This window comes from Ogataea philodendri (genome assembly GCF_020536065.1).
Source record: "Ogataea philodendri strain CBS6075 chromosome Unknown scaffold18, whole genome shotgun sequence".
Taxonomy (NCBI): Eukaryota; Fungi; Ascomycota; class Pichiomycetes; order Pichiales; family Pichiaceae; genus Ogataea; species Ogataea philodendri.
In genome coordinates this window covers 104,676-121,746 of record NW_025764050.1, presented here as the reverse complement: position 1 = coordinate 121,746, position 17,071 = coordinate 104,676, and the positions used below count along the sequence as shown (strand labels likewise).

Below are 17,071 nucleotides of genomic sequence, written 5' to 3'. Positions count from 1 at the left end.
GTAGACGTGAAGTTGATGCAAAAACGTAGCTTTTCGTGAAAAGGTTGGGGGAGTTGAGTATTAGGCGTCCAATTTCGATTCGTAAAATGCAGTCCACTTTTGGATTGCAGGGTGCGTTCTTTCGCCAGCTATGTTTAACTTTGAGTCGAAAAACTCTGGTTGCAGAACTTTGGTGATGTTGAGTTCTTTCAAAGCGGTATCGTAATCGTTCACAGAGATCATAGAGCTGTCCAACAGTAGCTTCAGACTAGCCAAAATCTCTCCTACCAGTGCTCCTATTCGAGCACCAATAGGATATCCATCGTCAAATCCCTGTTGCAAGCTCTCTTCTTTGGCTTTGGAGATTCCATCTAAGTACCCCTGTTTTGCGTGTTTTCTCTTCAAAGACAACAGATCTGCATGCTTTGGCTCATTTTCTATAGACCCGTACATCTCTGACGTGTTTGGCTTGAATTCTTCGTCGTCTGATAGCCACACATCGTCAAAAGTCATTATTTCGGATTTATCAAGAAATCTATTTTTCTTCTCGGTATATCTTACCCGGCATAAAAATTAAATTTACAAAAGGCAAAAACATAGTTTTGACTCTTTGTTAAAGCAAACTAAACGGGAACTTTTGTTCTTCTTCGGAAATTGGATTTCAAGCGTGCAAACGTGGATTTGTTAAAGCAAATAGCACGCAGAGTTGGATTCAGAAAGTAAACAAGAGCGAATTCCTAAGCATTTGATAATTTTCCCCAATTTCAGGCTGTCTTGTTTCTCCTCTTGAGAATAACCATGTCTCAGAATATAATAACACAGGTCCAACAGCCGGATGAGGTGCGTGGTGTTCCTCAAGTGCCGTCTGATGTGGATGACTATAATACAGAGATTAAGATGAATTTGCGTGGTCAATTTTTCACGATTACTAGAGATGACCTGATGGCTCTTCCCGAGAGTATTTTGCTGTGTCTGTTCCCTAATGGAGTGTTTGTGGATATCAACGGAAACGTGATAACCAACTTGACCGAAGACGATGTGGTTTATGTGAATTTCTCGCCAGAATGTTTCCAATATATATGCCAGGTATTTGATGCAGCAGTCCATGATTTACAAGTGAGCGAACAAAACGGTAACCATCAGCAGGTATACGATATCAACGACCCTGGGATTTTGAATGACAAGCCTTCGATCATTGTTCTACGTGAGGACTTGGACTACTACTGCATACCGCCCGTTGCTGGACTAGATGCTACCTCGATGAGAAAAATCAAGCTGTTCGTGGGAGAACAGCTGGTTGGAAATAAAAGAATCTTCGACGGTTTAGGATACGAGCCAGGAAAACAGTTGAAGGCTGCTGAGCAGCATCTATTAGACATGCTCTGTTCCTCAGGATTCAAAATCGATGGGGAATGGGGACACCGGTCTTTGGAGCCCGGAAAAACCGTTGTGTTTTCATTGGCGCTGGTTCGCCTTCTTACAGAGAGTCCCGAGACCCCAGCAGACGAGTCTCCGTCACTTCGGCCTATCTCGTCTGTAAGCTCGCTGTCGAGTCAACCGGAAAAACGCAAATCCAGACTCAGTACTCTTGCCCAGGCCGTGTCGCGGTCTGGATCCAGAGCTCGCAAAGAGAAAAACTCCATCGCTACCAAGCTGCTTCTGTTCTGGAGAAAGCCTGCCAGAAAGTGCTGGTGGTCCGACACCGTGCTGGACCTGGACATTTCCAGTTTGAACATCAGAGATACTCAAGGCCGGCCTCTTGGGCAGTCCACCATCAAGATCCACATACGGAGAGTGTGGACTTTGGAGCTTCTGGTTGTTGGAATACAGTAAGCTGGATTTCCAAGAAATACAAATATGTTTTTCTGATATCGGATTATTATCAGTTACTGATAAATAATTTGATATGCGATTATAATTTATCTATCTAATAATTTATCTTATTCTCCATCAACATATTTATTATGACATTAGTCACCCTTTCAAAAGTGTGTGGATGGTCGTATTTCCTGTCCTGGTCGCTTTCGGGCTATCCGAGTATCATCTCCAACATCCACATGAAATCTGTCCAGGGGATCTCGCTTGATTTCATGTTCTTCAACACGGCCGGTTTTACTCTTTATTCGATATACACCGGCTTTTTGTACTTCAGCGACACCATCAAGGACGAGTTCTTTGAAAGACACAACAAATATCCGTTGATCAAGCTCAACGACTTCTATTTTGGAGCACACGGTCTACTTTTGAACCTGCTGTTGATCAGTCAGGCGTATTTCTGGGGGTTCAAGAAGAACGATAACCAGAAGGTGTCCATTGCGTGCAAGCTGGGACTCACTGCTGTGTTGTTCTATGCAATTGGATACAGCTTTATCATCCACAACTCAAAAGGAGCTCTATATTGGGTCGATCTGCTCACCTCGCTCGGACTCGTCAAGATCCTCATGAGCGTGTGCAAGAATATCCCGCAGGTACTGTACAACTATAACCGCAAGTCCACCCACGGCTGGCCAATCCAGATGGTGTGGCTCGATTTCGCAGGCTCGCTTTTTTCGTTTGCTCAACTTGCGTTGGACGCCTACATTGCAGGCGATATCCGCGCAATCTTCAACAACCTACCGAAGCTTCTGCTCAGCATGGAGGTTGCGCTCGCGGACTTTGTGTTCTTTGTGCAACACTACCTGCTCTACTACCAGAGGGACGTTGCGCAGTACGGGCCGTTCAAGCCGCTGGCGTCATACGGATCCGCGATCCAGGAAGACGAGGTGTTTCTTGCCGAGCACCAGCACGACCATGACCACTCTAGAGACATCGACTGCCGCTTCAGCCCGGTCAACAAGGACGAGCTCCAGCGTCTGCTTCCGTAAGCAGGGGGTGCGGCGGTCACGTGATTTTTCATAATCCTAAAATATATTCAGTATCGGGCTATAAACTAAAGATCTTGATAATCATGTTCAAGCGACTCTTTTCCGGTACCGTGCGTGTTTCGAGCTCGTACGACGCCTCGTTCCAGGCACTGACCTCGGCAAAGGGCCTGCCCGGCGCCGTGGGAAACACCCCGCTCATCAGACTCAACCGTCTCAGCGACGAAATTGGCCGCAACGTCTATGGAAAGGCCGAGTGGATGAACCCTGGCGGGTCCGTCAAAGACAGAGCCGCTCTGTTCTTCATCGAGGAGGCAGAGAGAAAGGGACTCATCAAGCCTGGCGGAACCATCGTTGAAGGAACAGCAGGAAACACGGGGATTGGTCTTGCACACGTTGCCCGTGCCAAGGGCTACAACGTGGTGATCTATATGCCCAACACCCAGGCACCATCCAAGATCCAGACGCTTAAGCTGCTCGGTTGCGAGGTGTACCCTGTTCCGGTCGTTGCGTATGACAATCCAGAGAACTTCAACCACAAGGCCAGAAGACACGCGGAGTCTTTGGAAAACGCATACTGGACCAACCAATTCGACAACCTCGACAACAGACTCGCTCACATCAAGATGACAGGACCAGAGATCTACCAGCAGCTCAACGGCAAGGTCGACGGGTTCACGTGCAGTTTGGGAACCGGCGGAACCTGGTGCGGTACCTCCAGATACCTCAAGACACAGAACCCGGACACCAAGTGCTATGTTGCCGAGCCACCGGGATCGTGCGTGTACTCGTACGTCAAGACAGGCGGTAAGAGTCTCGAGAGATCAGGCTCCTCGTTCACCGAAGGTATTGGACAAGGCCGTATCACCAACAACGTTGCACAGGACATTGAGCTTGCCGACGACGCTTTCTTGATCCCTGACGAGGAGTCCATTGCCATGCTGTACAGACTGCTCGACGAGGAAGGAATTTACGTGGGAGGAACCTCGGCCTTGAACGTGGTTGCCGCAGTCAAGGCTGCACAGACATTGCCCGAGAACTCCAACGTGGTCACCATTCTGGCAGACTCTGCTCACAAGTACTCCGACAGAATCTTCAGCAAGTCGTGGTTGGAGTCCAAGGGCCTGTACAGCGCCATTCCAGAACACTTGAAGAAATACGCAACGCTTGACTAGCAATCTGGTATAAAGTTTCCCTATTTTTGTTCATATCAATCGGCGATGGTCCTTATGATTCTATCTCAAGCCAAACCCTTCACTGTAATAGATAGCCATGTGTAGCTTGTTTGCAAAAATCTCCCTGGTAGGATAGTTGTAGAGACACAGCTCGTTGAAACACGTGTGAGCGATCGGCAGTCGAGTCAGATCCTTGTCCACAAGCTTCGTGATCTTGAACGTCATCGAGGGTAATCCGGTCGCCGGCAACCGGTCCGACCCTGTAATAAATAGAAGTATCTTGCGCTGGTCTGCAGACGTTTGGTCTTCGAAATGCTCCCAGAACCACGTCACCACGTCGTCCGTGTTGCTGAACCCGTTGTACTTGGTCACCGACTTGAGGATATTTGAGTCAATCTTCTGGTCTCTGTAGTCCTCTCCAATGAGAATCAGCTCGATCTCCTCAGGAGTGAACAACGAAAGAGCATTTCCTCCAATAACGTGCTGGAACCCGTTCCGGAACGATTCAAATGGCGCCTTCACCAAATCATTGAGGAAAAACGAAACGTACTTTTCCACGTACTCGTACTTGTTATCGTTGGTCACCTTGATCTGTGACCCATTCTCAACAAGCTCGGCGAAGTGCATTTCACCAAATATATCTGCGTAAGACACATCAAAATATAATTCAAGATCATCGACGCTTTCCAACTTCATAAGTCTCTTAAAATTGTGACCCACGTCAGGATTCAACTGGATGTAATCGTTCAAGGTGACTTTCTGTCCCATCAGCTTCTTGTACAGAGCCTTTGGAAGTCGCAGATCAAGAATCGTCGAGTTGTAGATTGCCAACCCAAGAACAACTCCAACCAAGTAGTACAGCTCGTCATTGTCGATGGAAGAAATAGCAAACCAGCCAAATTGAGAGGTCTCGTCGTACGAGAAAAGACCTTTGTCTGCATTAAAAAGGTCTTTTGTCAACAAAAGAAACCACTCTTTCTTCAGCCCACCGGCATCAATTCCAGGCTCGTCAACAAACTCAACTCTCAGAAGTTTCTTGAAATCCGCTTGGTGGGCCTTGATGCTTCTTAGAGAATCGGTAGTGATGTAATTCCGTCTGACACGGATTTTGAAATAAACATCAAACGGCATTTTCTTGTTCAGAGACTGAATGAACGCTTCCTCGGCTTTCCGTTCCATCATTCGCTTAGCTTCATGCTCTAGAATTGAGATCTTGGCAGCTAACGAAAGTAAGAACGGAAATTGGCAAAACGTGAACGATGACTTCTTCAATGTGCCGTTAGTATTTGAAAGACCAAGATACGAGGCCTTGGTTTCTGCTTGCAAATAATCCACCACCAATTGTAAAGAATCCTTATTTTCTGTGTCTTGCTGATGCTTCTTGGTGGAGGCATTGAACTGCCATGCGTCAAAATCCTGCTTTACATTGACATAATCAACAAGATTGTTGTAGAAAACGGCATCACTCACCTTCTTGTTCTTCTTATTAGCAATGAAGAGGAATGAAACAAGACGTCCAGCAGTACGCAGATGCCAGTCATCTCCATACTGTTGCAGCCGGATCTTCACTTCGTGCTCCTGGTTATCTTTCTTATTTGCCCAAAAAGTTGAACTCGAAGACATGTCGTTTGGACGTCTACGTCCAGAGGAGATATAGACAGGGATACCAATGAAAAGACCAAAGTCAGAACTTTTTGAAGTTGGTCTGATGAAATGGGCATTTAAATTTTCTTTGTAATTGATGTCGTCATTCATGGAGGTGTTCAAATATGAACCTGGTTGTATGATGGAGTTGTAAAGCTCATAATTGATGCATCTAGTGAGTTGGAAAGTGATGTACAGGTTCAAGAAATCGATTTTCTTGATAAACTCTTCGTGAGGAAGTCTGGACCACCAGTAGGTGAGTCTGTTGGTGATCTTTCTGTCTGCGTATGAGAGCAATCCAATAGCACGTTTCAACACCTCGTAACACGAGGCTCTGAGGTTTGGGGCCAAGATATCGGTACATGTATCCATTCCGCTAATCAGACAGTCTTGTAGAATAGGAATTTCTAATAAAATGAGTAGCCAATTGATATCTGAAGGATCTTTCATGACTGGAGGGTGTCTTAGTAGTTGGATGGCTCCCAAAAGTAGCTTGAAGAAAGGGCGTTTTGTAGGTAGGCGTAGTAATAATGCATATGACTTCTTTATCTCGTTGAAGTTAAGGTTTGGGGAGCGATGGTTTGGAGGTTCTTGGGAAGAAAGTTTGAAAGAGCTATTCAAGCACTCGTAAGAAGAGAATGAATCGAGAAGAACGTCTTCTAGTGGTTTGAATAAAGTATGAGGGTTGTTTTCATGCTTATCGGGGCTCTTTTTAGCGGAACATTTAGAAATGACTTGTTTGAGGTGTTGATACGACAAGATATCTGGCTTGGCTTTCGGCCGTACAGTTGATGATGCAGGCTTTTCCAACGAGCTTTCCACCGTGTCAGATTCTGTCTTTTGCTTCGGAACCACATCTGTGTTCTCTCTCTTAGCGCGTGGGGAGCTTGAATCTTCATTTATGGTTGTGTGGGTGTGGCAAACCAAACAGCGAACTTTGGAAACATCGGCAGGATATTTTATGACTGTGCCACAACATTTACACGAATCGAACACCACAGATGCCGGGCTTCTTTGGTGGCTGATCACAGAGGGTGCTGAAGTTCTTCTTTCTTGAAACGATCCATTAGGCGAATGCAAGAGTGAGTGCACGTACTCAGGACTGGCCTGTGAATGCATTGAGGCGTCTGAGGAAGAGCCAGCCATTGGCGTCGAATGTGGCGAATTTGAAACAGACGCTTGTCTGTTCCATATCTTAGAAATCCAGGACTGGTGGTGGTTTGAAGTTGGTGCTGATGACATGATCTAGATCAACAACTTAATATGGAGGCTGGAAACCGCTGTCAAGGATGAACAAGAGACCCTCGGAGTAGGCGCAGGTTCGGACAGGGGCGCTTATTTGTGGCTATCGTCTATTTGCTAAAAAGGGGAGGTCAACGTCGGCGGTAATGATAATACGTTGCTCTAAATTGTTTGCTGAAAAGCCTCCATTTGTCACAAGGGGAAATATTTAGAAATATGTGTATTGTTTTTAAAATAAAGCACAGCCCGAAGCACTCCCAAACCAATAAACTTGTAATGCGTCAAGATCGAATCTGTTACCTAGCAAAGAAACTGGACAGAGATCACTCTACAAATCGTATGCAATGTCGCCGGAGATCCATCTGTTGACCATGTCCAATGCAGAGATTGGCTGGTCGTATGGGACCATGTGGCCGGCGTCGTACACTCTAGCAAATGTGAACTGGCCGTTACTCTTGACCTCTCCTGCAGCAAGACCGTCTTCCAAAGTGTACCAGTTTTTGAACTCTGCGTTCTGGAAAGACGTGGTGTTGGTCCACTCCAAAGCCTCGGTCCAGGCAAGGTTTCCCAGCCAGTTGCAGATGTAATCTTTGTCACCAGCGTAGATAAGAACGGGCAAGCCAGCTTCCAAGACCTGTGCAACATACTGCTGGAACGGTTTAGGCTCATCACCGCTAAAGATAAACTGTCTAAACACAGAGTCGTCACATCCAGTGTAGGAATCGACCTCCGATCCCAAAGCTTGCTTCACTTCTGGCAAGTTCATGTACTTATCAATGTAGTCCATTCCGAAGTAGCACAAATCGCCGTCGGTCTCACATGGGCCCCGGATGTCGTAGTAGTTGAGTCCAGTTTTAGAGAAAGGCTCCATGATGGTCTCACAGTAAATGTTTGCAGGCAAACAGGTGATCGCAGACTCCGTTCTGTAGCAAGCCTCGATTAATCTGGCACATCTTGGATACTTCTCGTCAATCAGTTCACAGTCACTATCTGGAATAATCTGTTTGTAGCCAGACAAGGTTCCATTGCATGCCATAGGACCGTACCAGCCGTATTGGATCAAAGCGTCGGTGATTCCGTTTCCAATCAAGATAGAAGTTAATTCAAATGACTTGTTCTGGTGATCCAAAATCTCAGCAGCGATGTTTGGAATGTAGTGACCGGCATAGGATTCTCCTGCGATGTGGAAGTCGTTTTTGGCATATTGCGAGAACTTGGTAAAGAAAAGCTCCAAGAACGCAAATACATCTTTGGCAGCAACCTTGGTGCTTGAGACAGAAGACTTGGTGCTGTAAGAATAGCCCACTCCCACAGGTTGTTCCAGGAAAATCACAGAAGCATTGGAGTTCCAGGAGTATGGGTTGTAGATAGGCTTGAGTGTGGTACCGTTGATCGACGATGGGCCAAGCTCAAACAGACAGCCAGTAAGAGAACTGCAGCCAGGGCCACCATTGAGCCAGAGAATGACAGGGTCCTTAGCAGGGTCGTTTCTGCTCTCAAAGAACCAGTAGAACAGATGTTTATCGTCTTCGTTGATATCGAAATATCCTGCAGACTGTTTCACGGTGTCCACGCCAAGACTCAGTGGGTCATTCTTGGCCTTGTTAATTCTCAACTGGTAATTTGGGAGTTTGTCGAGAGTAACAACCTCTGCCTCTTTGTTTGCCACCAAGGTATCAACAGGGAAAGAGCTTGTGATTGGACAGACGGCGTTTTCGAAGTTGTTGTAAGCTTTTTTCAGAGATTCCAGGTCCATGGACTCTTCCAAGAATTTCCAAGCCTGTCTCACGTCATCTTGAAGGACGGAGTCGAACTTGTGTTGTAATAGGTCGTTCTCAATTCCCAGACCAAGAACTTGTTGCTGGTTGGAGACGGCGGCCCCGCAGACCTGTGAGCACAGATAGGCGCCCAATGCCCAAAGCGATTGTGATTTCATTTGTAGGGCCAGAAAAGAAAGATAAAGAGGGAAACGGGGTTAACAAATAATAATTAAAAGTTTCGGTCTGTGACGTTATCTAAGTAGAGAGCCCATTTTCATTGTAGTATAACCGCCGAGAAGAAAACCGTTGGAGCCCCAATTCGGTCCGGCTCCGCTCGGAATTCGTGCCTCTGTAAAGACCATGACCAGTCTACATGACCAAATAATCTCGTGGAGGCTGTGGTTGCCAAGCTTCAAGGATGCTCATAACCACACCTTGCTCCGCAATAATTAAAGTCCCTTTTAAGCCGAAAAACTTATTGAAGATCTTATCAGACAAGACTTTTAGCTTGACGTGTACTGTTTAAAAAGCACAGCTTCAAATTATTATTCGAGTTAAGCAATGGGTCTCAACAATCCGATTCCAAGATCGCTCAAGAGCGAGTCCAAGTAAGTTTTTACAGCATGGATTTCCCCGAATTCTAACCGAACAGAAAAGCAGCTAAAATTCTGGCTTCTTTCATCAAGCCCAACCAATTGTTCGGAGCTGATGAGGTGATCCCCAGAGACGTTCTTTTACAGGCCAAGGGACTGGCGGTGATCACCGTGCTCAAGGCCGGTTTCCTGTTTTCGGGCAGAGCTGGTTCAGGTGTGGTGGTGGCTAGACTTCCCGACGGCTCGTGGTCTGCTCCGTCCGCCATCGTCACTGCCGGTGCCGGTGTGGGTGGTCAGGTCGGTGCAGAGGTCACAGACTTTGTTTTCATTCTCAACACCCCCGCTGCCGTCGAGTCGTTTGCCCAATTCGGTTCGGTCACCTTGGGTGGTAACATTTCTGTGGCTGCGGGTCCTTTGGGAAGAAACGCTGAAGTTGCCGGATCTGCCTCGTTCAAAAACGTGGCTCCTGTCTTCGCCTACTCCAAGACAAAAGGTATCTTTGCCGGTGTCTCTGTCGAAGGATCTGTGCTTGTCGAAAGAAGAGAGGCAAACAGAAAATTCTACGGTGACATGTGCAAGGCCAGTCAGATCCTCGGAGGCCGCGTGAGACCGCCAGCCGCATGTGAATCCCTCATGAGAGTCCTGAATAGCCGTGCCTTCACAAGAGCAAGCGACAATGGAGAATACTACTCAGACGACGAAGACTACTACAACGATATCCCTTCGGAATTTAGCTCGGAAAACTCGTCCGCAAGATACAACTCGCGCAGATCATACGGCTCAGAAGACGAAGACTACTCGGATGACGATTCGCCCCGTTCCCATTACCACCGCTCCTCTCCAGCCACCACTGCGTCCCATTCGAGAAAACCAACGTCTTGGGAAGACGACGTTTACGATAGATACGATAAAAAGAAATCGTTTTCCGCCGAGGCAAGATCGGCAGGTTACAGACCTCGTTCAGAGAAACCAGACTTCGGATACGGCTCCAGCCGCTCGAGTGCAGGTCCTTCAGGATCCAAGAAAGCCATTGCTCTTTATTCGTTTGCAGGGGAGCAACAGGGCGACCTGGGTTTCAAGAAAGGTGACGTTATCACCATCATTCAAAAATCAGACTCAACAGATGATTGGTGGACAGGAAGAATCGGCACGAAAGAAGGTATCTTCCCTGCAAACTATGTCGAATTGGTGTAACACTCTTAGCTGCTCAACTTGTTGTATATAACTTAATACACCTGGTGTCGGCAGGTATATCTTTTGCTTCTTTTCCTTTTTCACTCCTTCGGCACAATTCCCAAGTACATCGAACTCTGTACTATCTGGGTTCTCAGTAGCGGATGGATCTGTTCGTTTTGAGAATGGTTGGCTTCTAAGAACTTCCAGAACGACTCGATCTTGTTGGACCAGAAAAACTTGATGATATGCTCGGATAACGAGTGGATCTTGGGCATGTTTAGTTCTCCAGTGCTTTTGATGTAAACGAGCTCCTTACCAAGAATATCTGTAGCAAAGTCTCCAATAACCTTATCGATTTGGCTTCTTAGCTCGGGCCTTTGGGTATCCCGCTCAAATCTATCCTTCACGACGCTTTGGCTACCATGCAACTTATCATTCTCCACAGATTTAGTGAATGCTGCTAATTGGTACATTTTGGAAGGATCCAAGTAGCTTCCAGAGGTGGATCCATTACCTATCCCTGCTTTTGAAATGTATGGCGTGTGTGGCGAAGTTGATGCCACTTCCTTGCGTGGAATTTCAACTTTCACCTTGAAGCAATAAACACCCAGCATCTTCAAATTATCGATCAAAAGATCCGCATCAGCTTCGTTAACCATCTCAACGTAGCCATAAGCCGTGAAACTCTTATGGCTCTCCTGGGGATAGGTTCCATACAGCTCGACCGATTTTATGGATCCAAAAGTAAGGCACCACTCCTGGAACTTTGCTTTATGAATATTCACATTCAATCCTGTAATCAAGATTTTGAGCTTGTGTTTAGGGTACGTTTCCTGTTTTCGACTGTACTCTTTATCTTCTTTGGGAATTGCACGGGTGACAAACAATTGATGCCTATTGATTTCCACAAGATTCAGGTGCGAGACAGCGTTGTTGACCGACTCCTGGTTGGTCATAGTGACAAGTGCCCAACAACCTTTCTTTCTTGGGACTTTCCGGGCCAAAACAGAAATCACCTCTCCATACGGCTCCACTAGACTTCTGATCACATCCTGTTCGATATCCAATGGAAGGTTACGAATGAAGACAGAAAACTGGGTGCTTGGTTCTTCTTTTGTTTCAGTTGGTTTGGTAGCTGGTGAAAAAACCGGAATATCAGAAATATCCTTCTTTTCGCCCAATTTGCTACCAGAATTGGCGGTAGCACCAAACAGATCTCTGTCTTTCTTTAAGATGTGGACGCCAGCATACACAAGTTTCCCATCCATGGTTGTATGATTGACAGCCTTTACAACCTCGTAGGCAACCTGCTTGGATTCGAAATGAATGAATGCCTGTTGTTTGGAAGCGTTGTACTTGCAAGATAGTATTTTCCCGTATTTTTTGAACCTATCGTAAAGCGCTCTTGTGGTCAACGACGAGGAAAGATTTGACAAGAAGATATTGGTTCCAATTCTCTCCCTTTGAGTCTTATCTCTAAGTGAGGGCATGATTCTCATTTCCATGTTTCCCAGCTTGGTATAATTCAATGCTTCAATTGCAATACTAGCCTGGTTTTCGTCGGAATAATTAACATAGCCGTATCCCAAAGACTTACCCGTTTGACAGTCTGTAGGGATCTTGACAGAAATCAAACCAGGGAAACCGTTGAACAACTTTTTCAATTCCGACTCGTTGACCGTCTTATCGAGATCTCCAACAAACAAAGACGTCAATTGTTTGGTAGGAGTGAAAAAAGTGGAGGAGAGATATGTTGGGGCTGTTTTTGTTGACGAGGCTATGTCGACAGCATTCTTGGAGATCGTGACAATCTCGGCGCTTGAATCCGAATCTGTCGGTTCCTTTTTGGTATCTGCCTTTCCCTCGTTTGGTGTTGGCTGTTTTGCTGGTTTTGATGACAATAATTGATTTTCCTCGGAATCAGGTTGGACATTTTCTGGTTGCAAGATCTCGGACAAAGCGTTGCTTTGTGGTCTAACCGACTTGTCATCCTCCTTCTCCTGGGTCATACTTATCTGGTCAGCTGGGTCAAGTTCGCAGCTTAAGAGATCGATCCCGGCGTTATTGATACAGTTGATTTTAGGGGTACTGGCGTAATTGGTGTCACTTTCATCCGAAAGCGAGATGTTGGTTGTCTCCGGTTTGTCTCTGGGTGTTCTCAAATTGAAAAAGCTCCGGCGTCTTTTTGTGTTTGTCATGGACGGCTCCTTTTTCGTGCCAATGGCCTCATTCTCCTTCAAGCTCAATCGAGTAGAGGAAACCGGCGAAGAAGGAGCCTGTTTCAATGACTCCTCGTGCTTGTAGTCCCTGTTGGACAGTCGAGATTTCAAAAACCGTAGACCCATAGAGAAGCTGTGAGATTCATCCATTGTGGACTATTAATTTACCAACCGGCAAACACTGCATGTTTTATACCCGTGTAAGCGCCAAATGGGATTTTTCAAAAAAAGGGTAGCTTTGTTTTCCCTGCTTAGGTAAAGAAAAAAAATACACGATTCTATATGTTTAAACGGTCAGGATGTCTCTTCCGAAGATTCCTCTATTGAGCCAGTCCATGAACAACAGCACTCTGGTTCTGAAACTGACACTCTGGGCAAAGTAAATACTTCTCCACAGATAGACGGCAATCAAGCCTCCCACAAAAGAGTATCCTGGAAGATCAAACACAGCCGAGTTTCCGATATAAGCCAGGGAGCCCAAATGCTTGTATTTGAAAGGACGAGCAATGGCATTGTCAATGTCTCCGTCCACAATGTCATTAATTGATAGGGTCGTTGACGATTTGCGCAGCTTCGACAGTTTTTTGCCCATATACTTACCCTGCTGGTTAGCACGCTGGGCGGTGGCTGGCAGCGAGGTGACCTTCGAGTCCACCTCCTTCATGAGGAGCTTGACCTGGTCAAAAGTGAGTCTTCCGCGCTTTTCGGCGTCGTATTTGGGGATCAGCTCCTCCACAAGACCGAGCGGACCCGCTGCAAGTGGGTTCTGCTGCGAGATCTGGTTGCACAGCTGTTTGAGCTCGAAATACGTCAGGTCCACGTGCTTGATGTCATCGTCTGTGATAATATGGCGGGACTTGACAAACTGCGGAGACTGCGAGCCAATGATGTACTTTCTCACATAATCGGAGCAATGCTCTGCCAGCTCGGTACGCACAGTGGAGCAGTCACCAATGGCATACACATCGCCCAAAGGTGCTCCAAGAACACGCAGCTGCGCGTCTGTCTCGATAGCTCGCTTGTTTTTCTGGTACGCAGACAGATCCTTCACCACCTGTTGAGCGAGCGGGTTTTGGGCCACACCAGTGGACCATAAACACAGTCCGAACGGAACGCTCTTAGTTTCGAGGGTGCCGTCTGAGTTTTTCTGGTCAAAGATCACTTGATCTGGCAAGATTTCTCTCACTCTAGAGTTGGTGAGCAGGTCAATTTGGTCATGCTCGAACCGGCCCATGGCGAACTCGGAGATGGTCTTGTCGTAGGTGTTGAGGATATGCGATCTGGACTGAATAATATGGATGGAAATCTCCTGTCTAAGGATCTTTGGGAAACTTCTAGTAAGATCTTCGTTCATCAAGTCGAAAATTTCGGCAGCCATCTCAACTCCTGTTGGTCCGGCACCGCAAATGACAAATGACAGTAGTTTTTTTCTCTCTTCGTCCGAGGTGGTTGGCAAACATGCAGTTTCTAAGTTGGTGACGATTTTCCGACGGATCTCCATGGCATCCTCGGCGATTTTCAGTTGGTTGCTGTATTGCAGACCTTTCACGCCGTGAGTGTTTGCTGTGGACCCCACAGCGATGACCAACTTGTCGTAAGGGACGTAGAACTCCTGGCCAGATCCCTTGACTCTGACCTTGATGAGCTTTTCACTAAACAACACTTTTTCTGCGGAGGCTTCTAAGTAGTGGCCGTTCACACGGCGCACAATGTGCCGAATACTCTCCATCAATGACTTGAGCTCCAAAGTTCCCACGGCCGCGCTCGGGAGCATCGGCGTGAACAGAAAGTAGTTGGTTGGCGAGATCACTGTCACGTCGTAGTCGTTCTTATCAAGGTTGCCGAGCATACCGACAGCACCCCAGCCGGATCCCAGCACCACCAAGTGCGGCTTTCTTCTGAGCTGCTCCTTGGCCGGGTTGTCGAAGGTGTCAAGATGATCTGTCAAGATCGGCAAGTTTTCAGGACCCCCACGAGGAGGATTCAAAGCGCTTTCTGGAACCAGCAAGTTATCTATAATTTCTGGAGGGGTGTAGGTGGTGTAATCGTAAACGAAGAATGCAGCAAGAAGCAACAAAACCGATCCACTAACAACACCAGAGGTGATCACAAACAACTTCAAAACACGGCCAACGGCAGTCTCTGTCCAAAACGAGGTTTTTTCACGCTTGACAAGCACCTTGGACTCCGCAACGGGCTCCTCGTCTTTGAAGCGAGCAAAACTCGTATGGAACTGTCTTGTCAAAGAGCCAGACATCATCAAAGACTGACGAACAGTCACCTTGGGAACACTTAGACCACCCACACGGCCCAATTGACCCAAAGGAACCAAATGCGTCCTTGTAAGTCTGACCGCTTGCGTCTGCAAACCTGCGCTAAATAAAGATTTCAACATATCTAACGGACTATTCTGACCCAGATATTCGAATCCCAAACACTCAGGTAAACAAAGGAAGAACACAGGTTTCAATTAAATGCAAAAACACACGGGATCGCTGTTGACCGAAAAGTACCAATTAAAAATTAACTTTAATCTTTTCCCAGACACTTCTCCGATCGGAGTTTGAGGGAGGAGGGGGTGTAATTTCCAAGGATTTTTTTCCACCTCTTCCGGCTGCTGTTTTTTTTTTTATTCCTTCTATTGCCGCATCCTTGCACCCCCATTGCCGTTGCGCAGATTACCTAAACAATCAAAATATTCGCTTACCTACTCCGTTCCATGTTGCATGGCCTTTTCTGTTGTCTGAGACACCCTCCCACCTCTGCAGAAGGTTATAGAAAATCTCTTATCTTGTTTCGTCGTGTGAGCCATATAAAAGGCACAGCATATCCCCTGTAGTGTCATGGAATCGAAAAATTGTCACCTTGTGGTTCTTTGCCATGGCCTGTGGGGTGTTTCTGACCATTTCGCTTATATTGAAGCACAGCTGAGAACCTACTCCTCCCTCAACCCTTCTGACGAGCAACTCGTGGTGTACACCACCAAGACTAACGAGAGATTTAGAACCTACGACGGGATTGACTTATGCGGCACCCGTGTCGCTGAGGAGATCCTTGCAGAGTCGTTGCGGTTGCAGGAACAGGGACTCGCTGTTCGTAGATTTTCTGTTGTTGGCTATTCCTTGGGAGGCCTGATTGCGCGGTATGCAATAGGGGTCTTGTACTATCGCGGTTTTTTCCAAGACATCGAGCCTGTTAATTTCACCACCTTTTGTTCGCCGCACGTTGGTGTGCTGACTCCTGGCAGCGGTGTCAGTATTCGGATCTTCAATTGGTTGGTCCCCATTTTGCTGGGTAAGAGCGGCCACCAGCTGTTTTTGAAGGACTCTTCGGTTCCTTTATTAAAACTCATGTCTTTGCCTAATACGGTGTTCTTCCGTGGACTCGCCCAGTTCAAGAACATTTCGCTTTACTCCAACATTCGTTCGGATATCAGGACCTCGTGGTGGTGCTCGGGGATCAGCTATGTCAATCCGTTTGACATTCTGGACAAAAACCCAAACGTTAAAATCGATAAGGATGGATACATCCATTTCGAAAACGGGTCCAAGTTTAGTCTCAAGTTTGTGCCTAATTACGAGCCCGTCATCCTGGACGTGGACCAGCCAATCACCTTCACTGGACTCGTGGACGGCTCGTCCAAGTCCAATTTGAACCAGATGGTCCAGGAAGACCTGCCTGACGATAACGACGCTGACGGTAATGCAGCCGGGTGCTCCAAAACAGCCAACTTCTTCCAGCGTAAGTTCAAGTGGGCCATCATGCTGTTCAAGTTTGGTGTCTACCTGCCAATGTGGGTCACATGGTTTGTGCTACACAATTGGTTGCAAGTGATCAACTCGACGGTCCGGGTTGTGAAGGAATCGTCCAAGCTGCACAGTTTGTTGGAGCTGTGTGACGAGCCCGAGCCCGTTTCACGGCCACCTCTTACTAAACGGCTCAGCGAGGCCAGTCTTGACCTAAACCGGTTCGAGTCCGGACTGCACGACCACGGAGACGAGTTCATCGACTCTGTTTTCGACGCAATCACTTCCACCAAGGACATCAACCGAAGTATCTTTGACAACCGCGAGAACGGTCCGCTATCTTTGACCACCACCATCAAGAAGCTCGGCGAGTTCGACCTCGCTACAGAAACCTCAAAGACCCAGGATGCAGACCGGTATCGCCAGATCCTGGCTCCGTTCAAGCTGGATCTCTCGCCAGAGCAGAAGGACATCATCAAGCATCTCAACACTCTTCCGTGGCATAAGTACCCTTTGTACATTACCAAGACGAACGCCACGCACGCGGCCGCCATCGTTCGCCACGAAGATCCGGCTTTCGAGGAGGGCAAGGTCGTGGTGCAGCATTTTGTCCAGCACGTCTTTGAGCACTGATCTTAAAAAAAATAATCATCATGTATTTATGTAACAACAGTAC

General features: G+C 47.0%; 11 protein-coding genes across 11 annotated transcripts; 4 read left to right on the top strand and 7 right to left on the bottom strand.

Annotated features, from left to right (window-relative positions):
- Positions 1 to 60: 60 nt before the first annotated feature.
- Positions 61 to 492, bottom strand: OGAPHI_004641 (uncharacterized protein; the record flags this gene model as incomplete). Its single annotated transcript, XM_046205741.1, has 1 exon — positions 61 to 492. One exon carries the CDS (start codon positions 490 to 492, stop codon positions 61 to 63), a length of 432 nt encoding a protein of 143 aa, XP_046060561.1.
- OGAPHI_004640 (uncharacterized protein) lies at positions 176 to 2,843 on the top strand (the record flags this gene model as incomplete). Its single annotated transcript, XM_046205740.1, has 3 exons — positions 176 to 196; positions 802 to 1,808; positions 2,132 to 2,843. 3 exons carry the CDS (start codon positions 176 to 178, stop codon positions 2,841 to 2,843), a joined length of 1,740 nt encoding a protein of 579 aa, XP_046060560.1.
- A 65-nt stretch (positions 2,844 to 2,908) lies between these two features.
- On the bottom strand, positions 2,909 to 3,780 carry OGAPHI_004639 (uncharacterized protein; the record flags this gene model as incomplete). Its single annotated transcript, XM_046205739.1, has 2 exons — positions 2,909 to 3,335; positions 3,629 to 3,780. 2 exons carry the CDS (start codon positions 3,778 to 3,780, stop codon positions 2,909 to 2,911), a joined length of 579 nt encoding a protein of 192 aa, XP_046060559.1.
- Positions 2,927 to 4,015, top strand: OGAPHI_004638 (uncharacterized protein; the record flags this gene model as incomplete). The annotated part of the gene is made up of 1 exon (XM_046205738.1): positions 2,927 to 4,015. The coding sequence occupies one exon, from the start codon at positions 2,927 to 2,929 to the stop codon at positions 4,013 to 4,015; it is 1,089 nt and encodes a 362-aa protein (XP_046060558.1).
- A 60-nt stretch (positions 4,016 to 4,075) lies between these two features.
- OGAPHI_004637 (uncharacterized protein) lies at positions 4,076 to 6,901 on the bottom strand (the record flags this gene model as incomplete). Its single annotated transcript, XM_046205736.1, has 1 exon — positions 4,076 to 6,901. The coding sequence occupies one exon, from the start codon at positions 6,899 to 6,901 to the stop codon at positions 4,076 to 4,078; it is 2,826 nt and encodes a 941-aa protein (XP_046060557.1).
- Positions 6,902 to 7,229: 328 nt separating this feature from the next.
- On the bottom strand, positions 7,230 to 8,837 carry OGAPHI_004636 (uncharacterized protein; the record flags this gene model as incomplete). Its single annotated transcript, XM_046205735.1, has 1 exon — positions 7,230 to 8,837. One exon carries the CDS (start codon positions 8,835 to 8,837, stop codon positions 7,230 to 7,232), a length of 1,608 nt encoding a protein of 535 aa, XP_046060556.1.
- On the top strand, positions 7,246 to 12,338 carry OGAPHI_004635 (uncharacterized protein; the record flags this gene model as incomplete). The annotated part of the gene is made up of 6 exons (XM_046205734.1): positions 7,246 to 7,484; positions 8,237 to 8,722; positions 9,314 to 10,444; positions 10,739 to 10,918; positions 11,342 to 11,702; positions 12,039 to 12,338. 6 exons carry the CDS (start codon positions 7,246 to 7,248, stop codon positions 12,336 to 12,338), a joined length of 2,697 nt encoding a protein of 898 aa, XP_046060555.1.
- Positions 10,529 to 12,799, bottom strand: OGAPHI_004634 (uncharacterized protein; the record flags this gene model as incomplete). The annotated part of the gene is made up of 1 exon (XM_046205733.1): positions 10,529 to 12,799. The coding sequence occupies one exon, from the start codon at positions 12,797 to 12,799 to the stop codon at positions 10,529 to 10,531; it is 2,271 nt and encodes a 756-aa protein (XP_046060554.1).
- A 136-nt stretch (positions 12,800 to 12,935) lies between these two features.
- Positions 12,936 to 15,044, bottom strand: OGAPHI_004633 (uncharacterized protein; the record flags this gene model as incomplete). The annotated part of the gene is made up of 1 exon (XM_046205732.1): positions 12,936 to 15,044. The coding sequence occupies one exon, from the start codon at positions 15,042 to 15,044 to the stop codon at positions 12,936 to 12,938; it is 2,109 nt and encodes a 702-aa protein (XP_046060553.1).
- Positions 15,045 to 15,492: 448 nt separating this feature from the next.
- On the top strand, positions 15,493 to 17,028 carry OGAPHI_004631 (uncharacterized protein; the record flags this gene model as incomplete). The annotated part of the gene is made up of 1 exon (XM_046205730.1): positions 15,493 to 17,028. One exon carries the CDS (start codon positions 15,493 to 15,495, stop codon positions 17,026 to 17,028), a length of 1,536 nt encoding a protein of 511 aa, XP_046060551.1.
- OGAPHI_004632 (uncharacterized protein) lies at positions 15,991 to 16,694 on the bottom strand (the record flags this gene model as incomplete). The annotated part of the gene is made up of 2 exons (XM_046205731.1): positions 15,991 to 16,461; positions 16,581 to 16,694. 2 exons carry the CDS (start codon positions 16,692 to 16,694, stop codon positions 15,991 to 15,993), a joined length of 585 nt encoding a protein of 194 aa, XP_046060552.1.
- Positions 17,029 to 17,071: the final 43 nt, after the last annotated feature.